The 17,271-nt window shown below is 38.0% G+C and overlaps 1 protein-coding gene across 21 annotated transcripts in view; it reads right to left on the bottom strand.

The window, feature by feature from the left end:
* The window catches only part of Mbd5 (methyl-CpG binding domain protein 5), a 368,286-nt gene that overhangs the window by 34,023 nt on the left and 316,992 nt on the right, over positions 1–17,271 (bottom strand). For 17 of the 21 annotated variants that reach the window (XM_076569410.1, XM_076569418.1, XM_076569408.1 and 14 more), the window contains 3 exons: positions 14,813–16,948; positions 1,728–2,753; positions 51–259 (listed from right to left, as the gene is read on the bottom strand). In XM_076569410.1, coding sequence (XP_076425525.1) covers positions 51–259; positions 1,728–2,753; positions 14,813–16,948 — 3,371 coding nt within the window. The remainder of the gene's footprint in view (positions 1–50; positions 260–1,727; positions 2,754–14,812; positions 16,949–17,271) is intronic. The other 4 variants (XM_015993049.3, XM_076569426.1, XM_076569425.1 and 1 more) reach the window with 1 other exon arrangement.

The raw sequence follows: 17,271 nt of genomic DNA, 5'->3' as shown, positions 1-17,271 counted from the left end.
ATAAAACTAGACACTGTTTTCAGCTAAAATCACATGTGGGAGGAAAGTACCTGGAAGTTCTGAAACAGACAAGCCATGGGGTTACTGTTAGCTGGGCAAGGGACGGCGGGCTGTCCTTGGAAGGCCTGGAGATTCTGGTGTCCCTGGAGAAGGTGCTGCTGTTGTTGACTCGGAGGAAACATCTGATTGCTGTTTAACAGCGATTGTAGATGACTCAGTTGATGGTTATTCAAAGAATTGTTTATTGATGATATATCACCTACAGTTTTGAAAAATATAAAGTATAAGTCAATGTGTTTCTTCAGAGATCTTATGGTTATTTTTGCACCTGAGAACTCCTGAAACATGAACTAAAAGCTGAACTTACGTGGGCATTTTGGTTATTTTTATCAGCCTCACTTATCTATAAATGTACCTTTAGCATTTAGTTTTATCTGCATGACTAGCCTTGTATTTTATACCACATAAAGACTACTTAGTCATTAATATTAAGCTTCAGAGTTAAATGATTCCCTATGGCTATTAGTTATAGAACAGCTACAATTAAAGGTCGAAAAATTGCCTTAGCAATCATAAGTAGTTGACAAGGAGACAAAGAGTGGGTATGAGATTGTCTCACTTATAAAATTTCAGTTTTAAGTTGCAATCATCAATAAATACCACCAAATAAAATTAGAGGCTTAATTTAGAAATATGCATTTTGTTTTGCATTAAAATGTTAGTCAGCTAAAATTAAAACTGTAGAGAAACCTAACAATACAAAAGAATTAATTCACTGCTCTAGTTGTCATAAAGATTTTAAAATCAGTGACATCCATGGATAGCACTAATAACTGGTTGTATTTATATTTAAAATTCAGAGTTGTTTTAAATGGTTGAAATTTTTGAGAACAGTTTTGTAACAAGACATATATGTCCAGTATGATTTTTGAGTTATTTAACTATAAAGATTTTGGGTCTAGACAGAACTAGATAATGTGCTGCATTATAAAAGTTTCCATAAAATACAGCCATCGGAATACTGAGTTTTGTAGTGCATCAAGACGCTCTTGATACCATCACGTACATTTGCTTCTGTTTCCGGGTTTCATGGACACATCCTGTACTTCCCCCTGTTGTTACCTGCACCCATCATTATAAATACTTGACATTATTTTCAACTTTTTTTGATAAGCTAATCTATGTGAAGGACTTTATTTTTATGGCACAAATACATACGTATAAAAACAATTCTGAGGAAATCTAGATTTATATAGAGGGACAGTTTCCTTGATCTTGGGGAAACCTTAGCTTAGAGTATTTTGATGCCTGGCCTTTTTAGCTCGGCGTCTCAGGGTTCCCCTGGATCCTAGTGCAGCTGCTCATCCCAACCCTGTGATGCCACGCCAAGTAAAACAGAAGTAAAGGAGCTTTACAAGATGCAGACTGCTCTTGGCTGAAGAGAATGGAGGGTCGGTTAGGTTTAGGTGGCATCAGAATTAGAAGATAAGAGAAAGCAGATTACAGTGGTATTTAGTAATGCTAGAATTGGAGAAAAGGAAAAAGCCATTTCATGTTTGTTTAGCTATAGTTTTGTGTGAGTGTTGTTATATTTAATTCCTTAAATAAGCTGTGACATAATAAAAACATTTTTAAAAATGGTGTGACAAAATGGAGTTTTAAAAAGGAGAAAAGAGAATTAGAAAAACGTTTCTTAAAAAAAAATTTGTGAAAAAAAATTAACTTACCAAGCAGACCTGTCCCCAGTAGAGGGTTAAGTAGCTGTGGCACCACAGAGTTACTGTTGAGTTTAGCTGGACCAGGTGGATTCCCAGCATTATTAGATATATTCAGCAATGTTTCTGCCATTGACACCACTGCTGTCCCACCAAGTGTTGAGACAGTCAGTGCTGCCACTGCTGATGATGTAGTGGTTGTGGTAGTGGTTGCCTGGGAGGAGGTTGCTATGGAAACCTCTGGATGATTAGCGGTGTTGGCCGATGCCGAGTTCAGGACACCTCCCAACAGCTGGGGATTCAAGGCCATTAATCCTGAGGCCCCAGTGACAGCTGGGAGGAGCAGGGGGTTAAGAGTAGTGTCACTGCCTGTAAAGCTCAGTAAAGGGTTTCCCAGGGGGCTGGTTAAAAGGGTCTCAGCTCGGCTGTTGTCTGACTGATTGCTTGGCAAACGGTCTGGTGGGGCGGTCATCTGTGTTAATAAGGGTAAAGGGGTATTTTGCTGTTGCAAAAGATCTGAGATGGTCAGATTGAGAGATGACAGGGGAAGCATGGCAGCTGCTTGGGCTTGGTTCTGGAGCAGGGCTGCTAAAAGCTGAAAGTGAACAGGCTGTAATACCTGCCCATCCATGTCACCGGAGAGAAAGGCTAAAGCAGCGTTTACATTCGGGTGGAGGAAACCTAAAGGGTGGAGGTTGATCTCAGACTTGCCTTCTCCTGCTGAAGGCTGGAGGATATTTAATAGATTCTGGTTTAGGAGATGCTGTTGATTCACTGGCAAAGAGATAGGTAGAGAACTGAGGAGGCTGGGGTTCAAGGGGTGTGGAAGATGGTTGTTTGCAGTGCTGTTGGATGGAAAATGAAGGGCATGCTCCTGGCCAACAAAAGGAAAATCACTCCCAATGGGCAGCTGACTCTGCAGTGGGTGTCCAGCTGCGGTGGTGACTATGACACCATCTTGGAGAACAGATGTTGTCTTTGTGATGGCAGGGTGGTTGCTGCCAGCTACAGCTATGGAGGATGGTAGGCTTGAACCACCTAAAATGAGAAAAAAGAAACACAGCCATTAGTGTGGACAAGATGACACATGACGTTTCCTAAGATACATTCCCATCTGTTCTACTGACTTCACTGTAAGTAGATTAACTGTATCATAGATGATTTGGCATCTGTTAATGAAACTTAACTCACTTTGAAAATAAGTGTACTGAAAAGCGTGCTGAAAAGCAAAAAGGCTTCTGTTCATAGCTCCACAAAGTGAAGCTGGGCAAGGATGTTACATTATAGCTCATGTATCGTTTGGTACATAAAAGCTTCCATTTTTTCCAAAATCATACCTTTTCACTTAATAAAGGTGTTTGGTCTTATTTATAAGATACTACTTTCTTTTAATGTGCAAAACAAATTCCCTTAAAACAAGTATGTACATGAAACATAAAGCAGATAATAAAAATTACCTATGTTAATACAAAATATCAAATATTTTATTGTATAGCTTTCTGATTTTCCATTCCAGTATATATATATATTCAGGTGTATATACACACACACACGTACACACACACACTCACTCTCTCTCTCTCTGTCACACACACAAAACCATGTATTTTCAAAACAAAACAGAACTGTGCTATAAGTTTATAACTTTTCATTTAGCAATTTAGTGAATACTTTTCCCTTTTTAATTGATATATACTGAATCATTTTACTAGTTTCGGGTATATTAGTATATGATAATTTAACCACCGTATAATCATGAATGTTGTTTTCAGTTATTTTGCAATACTTTGAAAACAATTATTGTTGACGCTTCAATAAACATTATTATTAATGTATCTTTTCAGTTGCCTACTTTTTTTTTTTTTTTTTAAAAGACAGGCTCTCACTGTGTAGCCCTGCTTGACCTGGAACTCTTTATGTAGACCAGGCTGGCCTCGAACTCACATCACAGAGTCTCTGCCTCCCAAGTGCTGGGATTAAAGGTGCAAGCCACCACACTGGGCTGCACAATTATTTTCAAAGGATACATTATTGAACATGAAATTTCAGAGTCACAAGCCTTTACATATATATTGTCAAACTGCCCTCAAAAGAAATAGATCAATACACATTCAATTTATATTCCTTTAAACTGTGTATAATAGTGCTTATTTCTCACCAACACAATATTATTGCTTTTAACAGTGAAAAAATAATTGATTAATAATCTGTTATTCTGATAGTATATGAATGTTTCCAAAACTGTGCAATAGTAAAAATATGGTATTTTCTCGTTTTCATCAAATGGAATAATGTAAAAATTTTTCTTTTATTTTTTAAAACTATGTAGTATGTAAAATAACTACATTTACTAAGCTATGCTGATAAAGTTTAGCATTTATATTTTGATTTCCATCATCACATATAAACACAGTGGTGAGCATTTTCTCATATACCTTGCTACTGATTTGTGTGTGTATGTGCACACACGTGCATGCATGTGTTTGTGTGTATAATAGGTAATTAAATCTAAACCCTCAAACACCAGAACTCCACCAACAAGTTTTCTTATTTTCAGATAGGGTTTTCTCAAGTTGCCCAGATGGCCTCAGATTTATGATCCTCCTGCCTCAGTTTTGTGGATACTAGGATTCCAGGCACATACCACCACACCCAGCTATCACGGATTTTCTCCTAAGGAAGTTTATTTCAAAGTGTTCATAGAAAAAATTTCCATCATTGTTATGATTGCTATGAGAATCAAAAACAGGTAAAAAAAGGCTTGTCAGTTGAATAGTCTACACAAATAACGGGTTTCGTTGCTATTATTCCTGACATCAGCAGGATGGTGCTGAGGTGGTACCAGTGTAACTCAAATCAGTACTACCAACACCACCTTCAAAAAGCTGCTAGAACAATGGTTTCTGTTTTCCCATCTGTCATTGTCTGATTTTTTTTAAAGCTCTCAGTGTTTTATTTAAAGGCTGAGATTAAAAAAGTTTTTGAACATATATAAATATTTATGAAATATTATCATGAAATAATGACATGTTCACAAAGATTAGGGTAAGAAGACATACAGAATGCTGAAGTAGGCACACGGTATACAACTCTTTAAATAATTCAGACTTTTTTTCACAAAACAATCAACACCTTAAATATTTCATTGCTTCTTAAAATTGCCATTTCCATACATACAGTTCATCATTTGCATCTGGAAGGCATCTTTGAAATGAGCCAGTGAGTCTTATTTACTAGGAACCACTATCACTGTCAATTTTTCTACCTGCTAAATAATAATGACATACTTAAATGTGGAGCTCGCCATTCCTCTGATCACATGCAGAGTATATTTTCAAAATATTTAGCATATATGTAGCAAGGCTTTGTAGATGATGGTTTTCCTTAGAGATTATTTTTTATTACTTTAATTTGCCACTGAGAAGCATCCATATTTATGATTCAAGGAAGTAGTCACTTGAGGATAACACTATTTTAAAAGCTCTCCATCTAAATATTCTTGAGAAATTATAATTAAAAGCACAGTCACTGTGGATTTTCTTTCTTTCTTTCTTTTTTTTTTTTTTTTAGCCTGCCAACAAGAAAGGATGAGTCTGTAAGCTTTATAAAGGCAAGATGTGGATCCAACACACATATAAAAATAAATATATATATTTTAATTTTCTCCAATTTCTAACAAGTAGACAAATTTCAGCAAACAGGTACATTCTGTTGGAGAATAGGGTTGAAATAGTGACACAAGTTTAAAAATCTTGCCGTTTTTCTTGCAGAAACTGAGAGTTTAGGCAAAGTGGTAAATGCAGAAATCTCCCACTCTTCCCCTCCCTCAGATGTGTAATTACAAGGCAGGAATCTGTGAATGCTGAGGTATGTATTAGCTAGGATAACAAGACTGCAACATGGTAAGGGCTGTAACAGCTATGTAGACTATACAGGATGGGCACAATTATAAAACTGATGGTCTCTGAGAAAATGGCACAAATGAGAAAACTAAACATTTGATCAGGATCTGAGAGATGAAAAGAGGTAAAAAGTACTTCTAAGTAGAAGCAAAATAATTTTTTAAAATACCGAAAGTCGGATGAAGGATAATGAGATTTGTGTTTTACAAATACCAGTATCTGAAACGTGTGTATGGCGTTTACATACCCTGACCCCCTCAGCCCACAGTTAGGCCCGCCAGTTTACCCAAGCAGTAAATACATCCGAATACATATTTTTAAACCATTAAAGACAAATATCACTTTTTCTCTCTGTATTTCAAAGACGTAACAGTCATGTCACATGGTTGAATTCAAAAAGCGTTTGTTGGTTTAATGAATCTGTTGAGATCCTAATATTTGCACTCACATCTATAAGGGAGGTAATGTAATGTAGACACGGAGGAGGTGAGAATTGACTTTCCAACTCATTGGTCCAGTGCCAGGAGATAGGGGACACTACACAGGAGGTGGCTTGAAGATGACAAATTACTTGAGAAGGCTCCCAAGTTCCTCAGGAAGTTAAAAGTCACCTCACAGCAGGGGACTTCCACCTCAAGGACAGTCATTCATTAATGCACAGAGTCAAAGAGAACCCTGAATTTGCATGGATTTTTATATGGGAGGGCAATTTAAAGAATACTTATCACTAACTGTAAACAGGCAATATTTTGTGAATCCATTTCAGAGTTACACATAAAAACCTATATTCTGTTAAAGTATGTAAGGGAAGTGTTTGTTAAAGTAGGTTTTTTTTTCTTTTTAAAAAGATGAAAATTTAATCAAACATTATCAATAATCAAAAGGCATCTGGGAATTTGGAAGAAGTTAGCAATTTCCAGTCATTTAATTAATAAGGAAACATAAGATTACTTTGTGTCAACCGCTACAAAGTGACAAGTTCTTTTCCTGGCTGTGTTCTTTTCAAAGTAGGAGAAAGGGAAAGCCACTCAAGTGTTACCAGGTCCCTAGCCTAGACCTGCAGAGGTAGGCAGTCTAGTGTGGTGAGGGAATGACTATGCTACCTTGCTCAGTGAGGACTGCACAAAGATCTTATGCACAAACAACTCAGATTCTCGTGTACAGGGTGTGTATATACAAGTAACATAAAAATGATGACTAATTTAGTTCTTAAGATGTTTCATTTGCTTTAGTTTTAGAATTGCTCCTACCTCTTCAGATTTACCTCATTGGACAAAGACATTCCTTGACAGAAGTTCACATTGTCAGAAGTTTACATTGTGACTAACTCTTGTATGACTGCCTCTGAAATATTAGTACTACTGTTATCCACGTATGTGTACAAAAAAAAAAAAGAAAAGAAAAAGAAAAAAAGCCCACACCAAGTAGATCAAAGAAGTGTTTAAAAATGTCATTAACTTGGTTCATTTGACTCCAATTTTAAATAAGCATTATTTTGTGCTAAAAACCTTTCTAAACTGAAGTGGCCAAATACTGACTTTTTATCCATGAAACTCAAGAGCTTAAGGAATAAGTCTTATGAAAAACATTCCTCCACTGTTTCAACTTTATTATTTACTTTGCTAACTGTACTTTCATTGCATCTAGGGTCAGAAGTAATCCTTAATAAAAATAAATCCTTCCAGAGATAAAATATCATGGCCTAAGTGAGTTTAATAAATATCATTTACTTCTCAGTCCCATTGAAATCTCAAAAAATGTCCTGTACATTTAGAGGGCTGATTTGTAATGATAATAACATAATAAGTTGAAAGATAACTTTTATGAGAAGTCTAGGTGTCCCAGTGAAGCTTTATGAAAATTCTCCAGCTTCAGTAACAGCCACAGCAATGAGTATTTACAAAACCACATCAACTTCACCTTCCTGCTTTGGGTTCTAATGCAGACTCTTGACATTCGTAGACATTCCTGTCTAAGCAAGAGGAAGACAGGGGAAGGGACCTGTGGCGACTCGGTTTTTCACAGGGGAGAATGGGTCCCCAAACGAAAGCACACTGAAGGTGGAGAAGGGGAAAGAAGCAATTGCAGGATCCCAGGAGAGGGTCCTGGCCTTTGAGGGCCAAGATGCTCGAGAAGAGAAGGGAGATCGTAAAGAGATGTGGCTTAAATTGAGATGTTAAGGAGATCAGTTTCTGGATGATGATGAAATGAAATCAGAGAAATAGAAAAGATTGTGAGTGATTATATTGTATCTCTCCTTTCTTTTGTGGTGTCGGGGATGGAACTTCAAGGATGCTATGCAGCAGTTCTAACCCTAAGCTACATTCCCAGTCTGTTTCCTTAAATGTCAGATTACTCAAGTAGCAAAGTTCATTTGTTTTTAGGTAAGCAGGGTATTTGTGTGATTGCAGACTTGAAAAAGGAGGTTAAATCTCTTGGTGAGATTTGTTTTCTGACCATGCATGAGTGAGTTAAAAATGCATCATTAGTTACCAACTAGAAGTTTCATTTCAACGCAGTGCTGGATTTTTAATATAGTCAACTTTGTATCCTATTATATCCTGTTTTATCTGCAGCTATAAAACAGTGCCTAGTTTCTCGTAGGTGCTCAATAAACACTGAATTAATTACTTCACGAACATTCTAAAACTATTGTGACATGCCAATGAACTACAAAAATCAATTTATTATGCCCAACTAGTATTTTCACGAGTAAAATACAAAATTTGGAAAATATTGGAGTGCTATTTTTGAAAACTGTTTCTAATAGCTTATAACATCAGAGCTAGGGGGTGCTACAAATCATTTCGTTGTGTCATGACTGTGGCTAAACATTTATGTGGAAGATGGAGTGAGGCTGAAAATACCAAACTACCAGTGTTTGCATAAAACTTTCATTTGTGGACTGCAATGCCAGTTATCTAAAAACTTAACTGTGCATTTCTATATGAGTAGATGACATGGAGGACAGTTTGCAAGAGTGGGTTCTCTCCTTCCACCATGTGGGTCCTGGGGATCCAACTAAAATGGCCAGGCTTGGCAGAAAGCACTTTTACCTGCTGAGCCATCTGGCAGGTGCCAGTGAGTTTCGTATTCTGGGAAGAAACTTTCAGGGCCGCTTTAGGATGAGGTCTCTGAGGGATGGTCTACCGAGTTGTGCTAGGGGGCCATTGTTAGACTAAGGTGTGAAAAGCGTTCCTGTGGAGTTGTGCTGCCTATTGCCCCACACTGAGTTGCTGGAGGAATGTCCATACCTGTGCCCATGGTATCTCCAGGGACCACTGCCAACCTCAGGAGTCTTTCATCAGCTCTTTTGGATTTCTATTTTTAGTTTCTAGTTTGTGAAAGGTGAGTTTTTACTTTGAATTTGTAAGACTTCCAATAATAAAAAGTAATTTTTACTCTTTGCTTGGCTGGCACTAATACTGCTAAATTCCCAGAATGTAAGACCCTCGCAATTCTGAATTATTTAGTACTACATGAATGTGGAAATGAAATCTACTTTGATAGGGATGTATTTTAGCATTATTTTCATAAGCCAAATTTTTGCAGGGTTGATACTGCTTCTTAGAATCTGGATTCTTTCTGAAACTACTTAAATGTTTTGGGACTAGATTTTAATAAGTAATAGCTTAGGTATCTCCTAGAGAACTGAAAGATTGACAGCTGTATAAGAGCTTAATATATTACAATGGAATAAATTTCTCCCAACTAGTACACTAGAACAATTTATTTCTTTAAAGGTACAAAATAGATCATTGAATCAGCAAACATCGTATCGCTCCGAGTTTCATTATCACTCTTGATTACATAGACTTAATCAATGTCTGAAGTAAAAACATATTTTAACTCTTTCTATATACAAGAAAACACTAAACCTGTAATATGTAAACAAAGCAAGTGGTGTAACCCTGGTATAAGGACCTTCTGAAGGACCGAGACAATGCCTATAGTAAAAACATCTTCCAATAAAAAAGGGTTCATTCTGCAAAAATTTAACCAAGAAAAGATTTTCAACCAGTTTGGTTGTCTGGCTGAATAACAAGAACACAGACCACTTTAAACTTGCAAGTCACGTGCATTATAAGCGGAAGAAAATACAGGCTTTGAAGAACCTCCTAGTTTGAAATGCATTTAAAAGAAACCAGCTCAAGTTAAGTTACAATTGTCCCAGTGCCCCTGCTGCCTTCTTCAGGCTGACAAATGTCCCACACCTGTCTATTCAACACTCTCTTCTCTACCTGTCTGCACTTGTTATCTCCGAAAGTGTAGGGTGCAACTTCCCTTTGCTTTGTGTACTGGCGTGTTACAAGAATAAATAAACACATAGAGCTAAAACTTAAATACATCAGTCTTTTTACACTAAGTAGTTTTTCTGTTATCTCACTATTTCACTGTCTTATACCTACCATTTCATTAGCTGTCCTGAGTTTCAAATGTATTTTGTGCTGAAAATTTTCATTGCAGTAAAAATATACATACACACTTACATATGTAAATACTCATGAACATGTGTTTATTCATAGGTTTATTTATATTCTGAAGAGTTAATGCATAGAGTTTAAGAGTTAAGGCAAATAAATGTGTTATAGTTTCTCTTCTCTCACAAACCCATACTCTTGTCCCTCAGAGCATTATAATTTCATGTAGTTAAGTAGAGTTGATTGTTTTTAATTAGGAAAAGGAAGTATTTTATAGCAAAAATATGACTTTATCATATGGGAAACAGGATGGTTATTATTAAGTATGTTCATACAGTAATTTAAATACTTCTGTTTGTACTCTGTGAAAGGTCACAGGACCAAGGGATGGGCTAGTTGTGAAGATGTAGGCAGGGCTTGGGTTATGGTACAGGTATTTGTTAAGATATAGGCCTACTGAAGTTTGCTGGCCAAGGACACTTGATTTCTGATCCCTCTCTCAACCAGACCACTACACTTAGGTGTGAATTTTGTCTCTCTTAAAAAAACTGAAAATTTTGCATACATGTAATGTGTGTGTGGGTATGAGTTTGTGGGTGTGTGCAGGAGAACACATGTGGAGTTTGGAGGTCAATGTGAGCTGGTTTCCTTCATTGTTCTTCATAGTACTTTCTTATTAAATCCGAGGCTTACTGATTAAAAGCTTAGCTGGTCACCAAGCCCCAGGAGTCCTTCTGTTTCTGCCTTCCCACACTAGGATTATAGGACTGTGCTACCATGTATGGCTTTTCACAAGGGCATCGGGGCTTAAGCCACATACCCTTCACTGACAGAGCTGTCTTCCAGGACCCTGGCGTTTATTTTAAATGTCCACTACTTACATATTTCCAGAAGAGTGCGTTTGGCACTCTGTGACTGGACTGGGGTCTGAGGACTTGGAGGTCTGGATTTCAGATCCACCAGAACATTGCTTGACCATTTAAGCATATCACCAAGGATCTTACTGTTAGGAACTAAAAAAATTTTTCAGTGGAAATAACAGGCTTGTCTTGCAATTTGATATTCAAAAGAGACACTTGCACACACTTCAATATTGAATATTCAGAAGCATTCATGAAAAGGTAACTTAAAAACACTCAATAGAATTAATAAAACACATAGCCTTACAATTTCAGAATAAAGAAATTTAGTATTTTTCATATATTCACCACAATCTTTGCCTGTAATTCCTATAACTGAACTGTATATTTAAAAATGTGAACACAGAATGCACATATTGGCTTGCAAACCAATATTTTTAGTTTTTAAGATAGACTGATTCTCCTTAAAGGAGATTTTGAGGGGCTAGAGAGATCGTCAGTGGGTAAATGCAATGACCATGCAGGCTTAGCCACTTGAGTTCAATCTCTGGGGCCAACATAAAGGTGGAAGTAGAGGACAGACGTCATCCGAGTTGTCTTTGACCTCCACACACGTGCTATGGCACGTGCGTACCTTCCCCACATCATATACACACAATAATACTAAAAAGAGATTTTGAAAATTAGTTATCCATTGAATTAAGCACGAGAGCAAGTCATTTCTTCATGTCTTCCTGCCCTATTTCTGACCTGTTATTTAAAGGACTGAACAAGGCACTGGAGTGAGGAGGTCACCTGAGCTGTGCTTACACTGTGTTAGGAAAGTAGAGGGACCGTGATTTCTGTCCATCTTCCACTGTACCATGAAGCCATGCAAGCAGAAAAGAGCTGCACTCTACTGCTTCAAAGGCATACAGAAACATCACCCATAGGGACCCGTCCCTGGGTCAGTTAGGAAGGTCACAAATGTGGTACACATATGTGGGGAATTCTCTTGATATTCTGAACAGCTCATCTGTACTGACAAAAACATTTTAATCCTGTGTTCTATGATATCAGACTCCAAAGATAGAAAACAAAAAGAACTTGCTTTTACCTAAAAGTATATTAAAAAATATACACATGTGGATTGCCATATGACTTAATGTGCTAACTATCTGAAAAGGAAAACAGTGTTTCTGGAGACTTAACATTTCAGATGAACTTGTGTTGCTGGGAAAGTGGTATTTCGGGACCAGATAAACCTGAGTTCTACTCCTGGTTCAGTCATAGGGCTTTGGATAGTGAGGTTCTCTGAGGTTCAAGTTATTCATCTGTAAAATGAAGACGTTTTATAACCATGGACAACTATACAGATCATGAATAATACGAGTGGACCACTTGGCACACAATAATAGGTAATCCATGATAGCTATATGCAGCAGTTTACAAATAAAATATGATAGCACATGCTTTCAATCCCTGCACTCAGGAGGCTGAGACAGGAAGATCATGAGTTTGAGGTCAGCATGAGCTATGTACCTTACCTCTAAACAACAGCAAAAGACCAATTACTCTCACAGAGAAAGCTGTACTGCCCTGTTGCCTCATTCTGACTGCCTAACCTCACTGCTCAGTGAGTACTAATGAAGGAACAAGTACCAGTGTAAACAGGTATTTATGCTAGGCAATTATGACAGCATGTTCAGGTGACATAATTCATTTCATGACCAGAAGAATTATGGGGGTAAAGTCCTTCTCAATATTTCTCTCTCCAAAAGAGTTCATCAGTAAATCAACTCCTTTTCATAACCAGCTGCAATCAGTTCTATATATAGTAATTATTATTTAATTTCACTAGGTCTAATATTTTCAAATTATTAACTGACCTAGATTTTTACCATGTATATGTCATGTTAGCCTACACATGCTCAGTTACATCCATCACACTGCCTAACATTTGTTATTAGTCTCTGAGTTGCTCATGTGCTAAAGCTTTTCTTACTTTAATAAACTTACAGCCCATGTGCCTCGAAACCCCTGGTACTAGCAATCTAGGTTGGATGTATATACGGATAAGTGAAAAAAGAAAATAAAAGACCAAGGCTATATAAAAGAAGTCTGAACTTGACAATCAGAAGAAACAAGAATAAAAATAAATGTAGGTCTTTTCCATAATAAAACATTGAAATACATCATGATTGAGACACATACATTTGCACATATGAACACAGACCTGACATGAAGCAAACTATGGTAAAGGGTATTGGAACTGAATAATAAATGAGACTAACAATGCTTCACCAAAATGACTGAGGCATGCTCAATAAATATGGTACATCTTAAAATACTTATGAACTTTATGTTGTTTTAATTTTAAGTGCATATATTAAACTTTTATTTGTACAGTATTAGCTAAAACAGCACGAGTCAGTGAAAAGTTGGAAGCCCCTTATGCATCCTTTAATTATCCTGTTAAACACAATGTTTCACAAGTCCTTAAATTAAGAGTATCAAGAAGGCACTACTCATTTCAAATTATCTTTTAAGCCTGCATTCATTTTTAACACAAAAGATCATTGTACATTTCTTCACCAAATATTGACATCAAAACAACACAAAACACAAACTGTGAAAGATGGCAGTGTAAGGTGGTAACACCAGGGAAGAGGACACTTGACTTGACCTTCACAGACATGTGGATGATAACACTCTCCCAGCACAGTGGCATAATGAAGCCTGTCTACATCGATATGGTGACCTATCAGCAGAGGTGGCAGCAGTTTCCCCGGTACCCGCAATCTGGATTTTATTTATTCCACGGTGCTGGGGATTGAACTCAGGGTCTTGTGGATGTCAGACAAGGGATCTACTGCTGAGCTATATCTCTGTCTCCAAACAGTTTAGTTTTTTCAATCCCGCTGGTTTTAAATATGAATGCTAGGGTCCCTGAATCATCTTTTATTTCCTCCTTGTTTCCTACAAGACTGGAATCGTCAGTGTTGGGTTTCAAGGGTTTTCTCTATTGTTTCCATGACCAACTTTTCTGCTGCTTGAATTAGTTTACTTCTCTAGTGTTCCAGGATAGTTTTTTCTACTAACAATTTCTAAGGATTTTATTGTGCAAAAACATAGTTCTTTTTTCTAATGTGCCTATTTTTGCATGAACTTAATTAATAGTGGGTGAAGATTTATACTTAATTTGGGTACAAAACCTTAACACTGATGCTAAAAATATAGTTTAGTTCTATTTTAAAGCATTTCCATAAAAAAATCTGGAAATCAGATTTTCAAGCCTTATTTTACTATAAAATTTTAATTATTATTTTTTTTGTTTTAAAAGGAAGTAGCCAATCTCCATGCTTGAATTTTCTTGAACAAATAATGAAGGATAGCAAACTATGATAAGAAACACATTAGAAGACAGCTTCCTACTTCACTACCTCTAGTGACCCTTTCCTACCTATTTACCTATTTCTGTTGATCAGCAAGAAAAAAAATCCATTTCTTTTTGTATTTTTGGGTTTCCCAAGACGAGCTTCATTTACCTGTACACAAACCACAGCTGGGTAAACACCTTTTATATTGGCGAAGACCAAGGACTCTCTCGCGTGAACCAGGAGACCTTGCCTCCGATGGCTTCATTTGCAGTGTACAGTCCAATGGTTATGAAACCGATTGAAAGTCAAACAATATTCAAAATGACACAGATGGACAACAAGTAACAAAAAACACATGGAATCCTCTTAGCTGGTATTTTTTCCAAAAGACAAGTCCCTAGCATTCTGTAAATAACATTATAAATACCAAAGAAGTGAGAATTTTCACAATGGGGAAAGGAACATTTCTTATCATAATAAATATTTTGGTACAAAAATTTAAAAACTGTAGAAACCTTTAGTACCTTTGGGTACTTTTTTCTAGTAAAATCATACCTGCTTCAGAACTTGTTTGATTATAGCTGCTAACAACGCTGTTTGGTGTCACTGGAGTGGTGGACGCTGAAATTCTTGACTGAGGTGGATTGGGATGTAATGAATTTCCTAACGCCATGCCCGACTGACTGAGCATCCCACAGTTCCCGCTAGCCTGAATCTGATTTATTAAACCTGCAAGATGGTGGCTGGGGACTGGACTGTTACTGTGAACAAAGTTAGTGGCTGCGTTGTAGCAGTGCACGGCTTCCCCTCTTAAAGGTATGCTCTGTGTCAGTGAATTCTGAAGAACACTGGGATTCATACTAGGATCTGGAAAATGCAGCTGGTTGGCAGAGCAAGGCAGAGCAGTATTTGATCCCCCACAACCCGGGGTACTATTGCTACTCAAGTGAGAGCTTTGACAACTCATAGACTGTAGTAACTGAGACATTGAACTTATGGGAAACGACCCCTGCCCCTGCTTCCTCAGCAAGTCGGGTCCAGGTTTAGGAACTGCAGAACTATCCACTTGAGACTGTCTGAGCAAACTCAACACTGTGGCAGGTGGCTGTTTTCTTTTCCGTAGTGAGTCCTTTTGCTGAGACATCAACTTATCTCTTAGTGCTGCTCGACCACTTTGACCTTCACCTGCTGGGAGAAGCACGTGGGCAGTCGGGGGGAACATGGTGTTTAAAGTGCTGTGTCCTTCAGAGCTGCCACTGCTGGCAACAGCTCCAGAGTTGTTACTGCTGCTACTGTTGTTACCAGCAAGTTTGTTTTGATTTGCTAGCTGTGCTTTGGCTGCTGCTGAGAGTAAACTACTTGCTGGAAAGGAGGCAGCATTGTGCTGGTTCAAGATCTGATTTAAAGGCATCCCCAGCAAACCAGGCTGACTCTTTACAGAACCATTTCCCGCAGATGCAGTAGGAAAAGCTGCACTGCTCGGGGTAGTAAGTACATTACTCATTCCAGCAATTAACGGGTTAGGGATATCCTTGTACTGATGATGTCCATCAGACTTGGTAGAAGGGCTTGATGGCATTGATGGCCTTGGGGAACCTATTGTTGACCTTGGTGACCTAGGTGGAACCTTTATGCCACTACAAGTGGCCTGGGGTCCTACAGGTGGCATCATGAAATTTCCATGATCTGATGATGTGGAAGATGAGCGTGATCTTTGGGGCGATGCCTCAATCCTTCCAATTCCAGTCCCCATCATGTGCACTGGGGATGTCACTGGAGAAGGGGACAGGGAGGTTGAAGCTGAATGCTGAATTCTTTGTACATGACTCCCATGATTCATATGACCAGGTTTTACAGTTGGCAAAGGGAGATTACTTGGCAAAGGAACAACAGCAGGAGGCATGCTTACATTCATCACAGGTACCTGAGAGTGGACATTTGAATGGAAAGTGGTTGGATTAATGATAATAGGGTTCTGATTGACTGGTTTACTAGGAATAGGGTCAAGAATGCCAAGTGGATCTTTCTCAGATGTTAATGGCTTTTTCTGAAGAGCACAAGAAGGTGGAGGAGGGGGAGGTGGGCCTTGGGGTGGTTTGTGGTGGAACATTGCTCGTGGTATTTCCATATTAGTTGAAAAATTACACATTGGTTTTTTCATTACTGGACTCTTTGTAGTCAAGGTTGGGGAAAGAGGTATATTAGTTCTTCCAGCCATTGCACAGGATGACTGTATGGGAGAACCATGTAGCATCACTGAAGGTGGAGAAAGAGGAGTCCTATTCAGGTGAATAGGACTGCAATTGGGAGCTCCATGAAAACCAGGGTTATTTCTTGTGAAGACATCAGGGCTTCCAAGTGGGTCAGTCCTTGGAGAGATTGAGCCATCTCCATAGATCTGGGAACCTGATGATGCTGGGCTGGGTAGGCCTCCATGGCTGCCACGAAATGGAGATTTCTGTCCATGTTCACTGCTGCCCAATCTCTGTCGGGGGTAGACAGGGTGGAGTTCTTGCTGCTGACTTCCAGGCAGGTCTTGCACATATAGTCTTCCCATGGCATTTGATGATCCAGTCATTAACTTGAAAGGATTCTTACATTCAGGCATTACAGAATTTGTAATTCCTTCGTGAGACTTGTTTCTTACTGATCTTGGAGTTGCTGCCCGTGAAGGTACTACTGGAGTTGCATCTGATGTGAAAGAGAAAAGAATTTTGTTAATTGTTTCAATTACTTTGTGTTAGGAAGAAGGGAGGAAAAGAGAAAACTGAGAAGGGTAAGACAAGGGCACCTGGGAATGCAAATTTATGAACAAAAGCTGTGACACTATGTAATTAAAGAAGTTCTATAAGCTATTAAACTTTGATTTAAACAAAACACGTTATTCACTACTAGATGATGAAAGGTTCTTAATAACTCTTTATTACACTTGTTTTCTCCTTGTTTCTTAAGAAAGCCTGGCCATAACAATCAGTACAGACTGACATTAGTCATTTTAATATTTAGAATTTCAA

The sequence above is a fragment of the Peromyscus maniculatus genome, chromosome 4 (genome assembly GCF_049852395.1).
Source record: "Peromyscus maniculatus bairdii isolate BWxNUB_F1_BW_parent chromosome 4, HU_Pman_BW_mat_3.1, whole genome shotgun sequence".
NCBI classification, from domain to species: Eukaryota; Metazoa; Chordata; class Mammalia; order Rodentia; family Cricetidae; genus Peromyscus; species Peromyscus maniculatus.
Note: the sequence above shows the minus strand (reverse complement) of the source record. Positions and strands in the feature narration are given on the sequence as shown.